Source organism: Scomber scombrus, chromosome 13, assembly GCF_963691925.1.
Source record: "Scomber scombrus chromosome 13, fScoSco1.1, whole genome shotgun sequence".
NCBI classification, from domain to species: domain Eukaryota; kingdom Metazoa; phylum Chordata; class Actinopteri; order Scombriformes; family Scombridae; genus Scomber; species Scomber scombrus.
The window spans coordinates 4,653,871-4,658,022 of NC_084982.1; the positions used below are offsets into that span (position 1 = coordinate 4,653,871).

Here is a 4,152-nt window from a genome sequence, read left to right on the forward strand (position 1 = left end):
GGGACTGAAACTGCGTTGTCCTGGTGACCCGGCTTCTGTGGGCTTCAGCCCCACTATAAAACCCTGCGGTCTCACGCAGGCGTGCCAAATAGGCTGTCAGATGCGATCTGGACTAACAAGTGGATTTGACATCATCACGATTGGAAACACTCTCGGTAGGTGTTTGAATATTTGTTTTTGGACATATTTACACTTATTTTATATATAGTTGTTTTTCTGCTTCATTTATGCCAAGCAATAATGAAGTAGAAGTTGGTAGAGTAGATTCGTTAGAAAAGATGTGGCACTAACTGATAACTGATGATCCAATATGATTATAAAGATGAAAAATGATACAGGTAAATAATAAACATGTGCAGTATTTAAGATCATTTTCCGCCGTTTGGATACAACACAGCCAGAGCTTAATCTAGTCCTGTCTCTCTTTAATTCTTAGTTACATTTTTAAAACGACAACAACTTTTTTGTCATCAGTCATAATAATAAAGAAATATTCTATCATCTTTGCTGGTGGTGACATGAGACTGGAACTTTGGTGACTCAGTAAACTAACAAAGTTGTGTCTTTTCAGAGACCCTTGCTGGACCAGGATCATGGACTCAGATACGAGCCGCGTGTCGAGCAGACCGTCTTCTCCCGAGGTAGATGACATCTTCATGGCCACTCTGAAGAAGTCCGTGCACGGCTTCTCCGGGGCCGTGTCCTCCACACAGAGCGACCTTCCGTCGAGCATCGCCGGCCTGCACGCCCTCTCCGCCCTCTCCGGCAGCGACGACGAGTCGTTGCTCCGGCTGTCCAAGAAAGACCGTAAACTGCTGTCAGAGAACGAGCTGCAGTCCATCCGCCTCAAGATCAACAGCCGCGAAAGGAAACGGATGCACGATCTGAACGTGGCCATGGACGGGCTCCGGGAGGTCATGCCCTACGCGCACGGACCTTCGGTGCGCAAACTCTCCAAAATCGCCACCCTGCTGCTGGCTAGAAACTACATCCTGATGCTGAGTAACTCACTGGAGGAGATGAAGCGGCTGGTCAGTGAGATCTACGGCAGCAGCGGCCACCACGGCGGCTTCCACCCGTCAGCCTGTGGGACTATGACACACGTGCCAGTGCCAGGACACCCGGCAGCTTCTCACGCCCCACACCCGGCTGTGCACCACCCGCTCCTCCCGCCGGCCGTCTCCACCGCTTCTCTGTCAGCGCCCGGTATCTCTGCCGTCACCTCGGTCAGACCCCATCACGGACTCCTCAAAGCCCCCACGGCCGGTGCAGGGCCTCTAGGCAGCAGTTTCCATCACTGGGGCGTTGGCACCGGGATGCCCTGTCCGTGCAGCATGTGCCAAGTCCCGCCTCCGCATGTGTCCAGCATGAGCGCCGTCACCATGCCGAGGCTGACCAGCGACTCCAAGTGACTCTAAACTAACAGAGATGAACTTTTCGGGGCAGTTACAGACTCTCTCCCAACATGATCAAGCTTTTTATTTATCTTTGTTGCGTCGGCGGAGCCAGACAAGGCCAATACATTGATTTTCCTTACTGGGAATTTGGGGGGTTTTGGGACTAACTTAGTGTTTTATGGTAATTAACTTCACTTGTAACAGGTGTTTCTTTAAAGAGCTCCTAAAGCACAACAAACTGCTTATTATACTGGAAATCTCTGATGGCCCAGACATCTGTGTGTGTCTAAAGTTATTTATAGATCACATTTAATCGCTGGTGATGAATTACATTTCTGTTTTTTGGGGCCTGCAAGAGGGGAAAGTTGCCAACTAAAATCAAACAACAAATATAGAGTGTAAATATGTAGATGGATTATTCTGTTTAAATAGTCGGAGATATTATATATTAGAGTCTTGTTAAAGTGTGGGAAGACTCCCCCACCCCTCACATGTTGCACCTGCTTTATTCTATCAGTCTTCTTATTCAGTGCTTCTCTCCTTATTTTCTCCCCCAGCTGTCATTCAGTACCCGACGCAAACAATGACCACTTCTTTATTTTTTTAATAAAAAAAAAAAATGAAAATGATATTTATTTACTTATTTTGGACGGGAATTTCAGATGAATCTCTGATTGTGCTGGGGTTTGAAATGTAAAATAAAGACGATTGATTGAAAAGGAAAAAAAAGTCTGTGATGATGTCTTGTTTTTTTCATCTTTGTGCAACATTCATACACTAACAGGCCCGCAGATCATTGAAAACATGACAGAGAATAAGCAGATATTCACATTATAGTGTCAAAACTTTCATTTAAAGCCGAATTATAGAAAAATAACTTTCAATTTCAACGTTAAGAGCACCAACTTTAACGTAATTTATACTTAAAAGAAAAAAACAATACAATGAAAATTTCACCAGAATGTTTTTTAATCATATTTATTAAAACAAACAGGTTATAGAAATAATATTACAATATAGTGAACATCTCTGGATAAACGGCCTGTGGAGAGATCCATCTATTTCTCACCATTAAGTCAACATTGGTTTTCATAGTTCGGCTTCTATGTACTTCTATGTACTTCCAATTAAAATATATGAATTTCATAATAATTAGCTCTATTAGACAGTTATGTGATTTAGGTTATTAAATTAATTTGACGTCACAGAAATGCTTCAGTACGGCGTGTATTCTCAATTTAACCAGAAACATACTAACTTCGTAATCTTGGCAATTATCTTAATTTATAGCTCTGTATAACTTCATGATATCAATTTCATAAATAACGGGACTCCAGTTGGGAAATTTCTGATTTCATTGGATTATAATGGCTAAAATAAACATTTTATTAAATTGTTGTCATTGTAAACAGACTTTTGCGTTTGTGTCTTCATCTACACGGTTAATCAGAGTTCAGCAGAGAATGAGTGTGAGCTGCCCGCCTTCTTATCAAACACAACCCCACCAATCTAACCAAACAGGGCTGGTTTTTACAGGCTCTGGACTTTCATCCTGCATACTTTAATTTATCGGCTGAAGGATTTGATTCAATTATCTTCTATTTTCCACAAAAGCGCAAGAGGAAAAAAAAACTGTATTTGGAATCTTATTTGCAGCTAAAGAAAAAAATCTCTCCTAAAGAAGCCAGTGATGAGTACAGGCCGGTATACTTTAGGAAAAGGTAGCAGCTGCATAGCAGATTGCGCATGCTGTTGCAATGTTTTCCAAAGGCTTTTGAGGCAGCAACGATATGAACTAAATCTTTGAATATTCATGCACGCATTTGTTTATTCGTCTCATTAGTGGAATTGAATTATTCAAAGTCCTTCATCGTTCTGTAGGACGTTTCAGAGAGGAAGAGGTCATTTGGTGCAATACAACAACAACTAAAATACAGTTTATTTAGCAGGTGTCTGATCAGCATTATTTGAATGTCTCAGCATGTGGAAAGAAGAATATTAATAATTAATAATTTTGTGGTACTTCTGTCATTAACTTTCATATTAGACAGTGTTAAGTAACTCTGACTGCGTTCCTTTCTGGTGGTGATACACTGACAGATGATCAACAGCCAATCATAAAAAGAAGCTATGTATCTATTTTCACTAAATTACATCAAACTTACAGTTTAGTTCTGTAACAGAGTGGGAAGGGGAAAAAAGAGGTAGGCTATAGCTGAAAATGATTATTTTGTATGTTGGACACTAACTGTATGACAGCTTGTTAATTCAGTTCAGAAACATTTATGTCATACAAAACAATAATAAATAATTGTGAATGTTTGTTGTTCGGCTGAGCAAACTTGGTCATAAAGAGTCCTGATGTTTGGATTACACAGAAAAGAAATGATAATAGTAGATCCACACAAGTGTTTCTGGCTATTGTGGCTGATTCAATGTTCAGGTTAAAGTACTGTGGAGTTATTCTGGTGATAACATAAGGTCATAATGCCTATTGAATATAGTCTTCTTAATGAGGAAATGGTCCTTTTCTTCATTTTCAGTCTTCACATTATGTCCCCCCGCCTGTGTCACAATAATTATCGACTTATCATACAATAACGTAATTATCAACATCATCATGTCTATATATGGACTTATCATATGATACGTGGACATGACCTTGATCATTTTTTTGACCTCAGTATTGCCACACTTCACATCAGCAGCTAAGATGCTATTCATGTCACATTGACTAAAGTATTGACTAAAAGGT

At 40.6% G+C, this 4,152-nt stretch overlaps 1 protein-coding gene across 1 annotated transcript; it reads left to right on the forward strand.

Moving 5' to 3' along the window:
• The first annotated feature begins 587 nt into the window (after window positions 1–587).
• Window positions 588–1,412, forward strand: olig2 (oligodendrocyte lineage transcription factor 2). The gene has a single exon (XM_062432048.1). It carries the CDS (start codon window positions 594–596, stop codon window positions 1,410–1,412), a length of 819 nt encoding a protein of 272 aa, XP_062288032.1. The 5' UTR covers window positions 588–593.
• The last annotated feature ends 2,740 nt before the right edge of the window (window positions 1,413–4,152 follow it).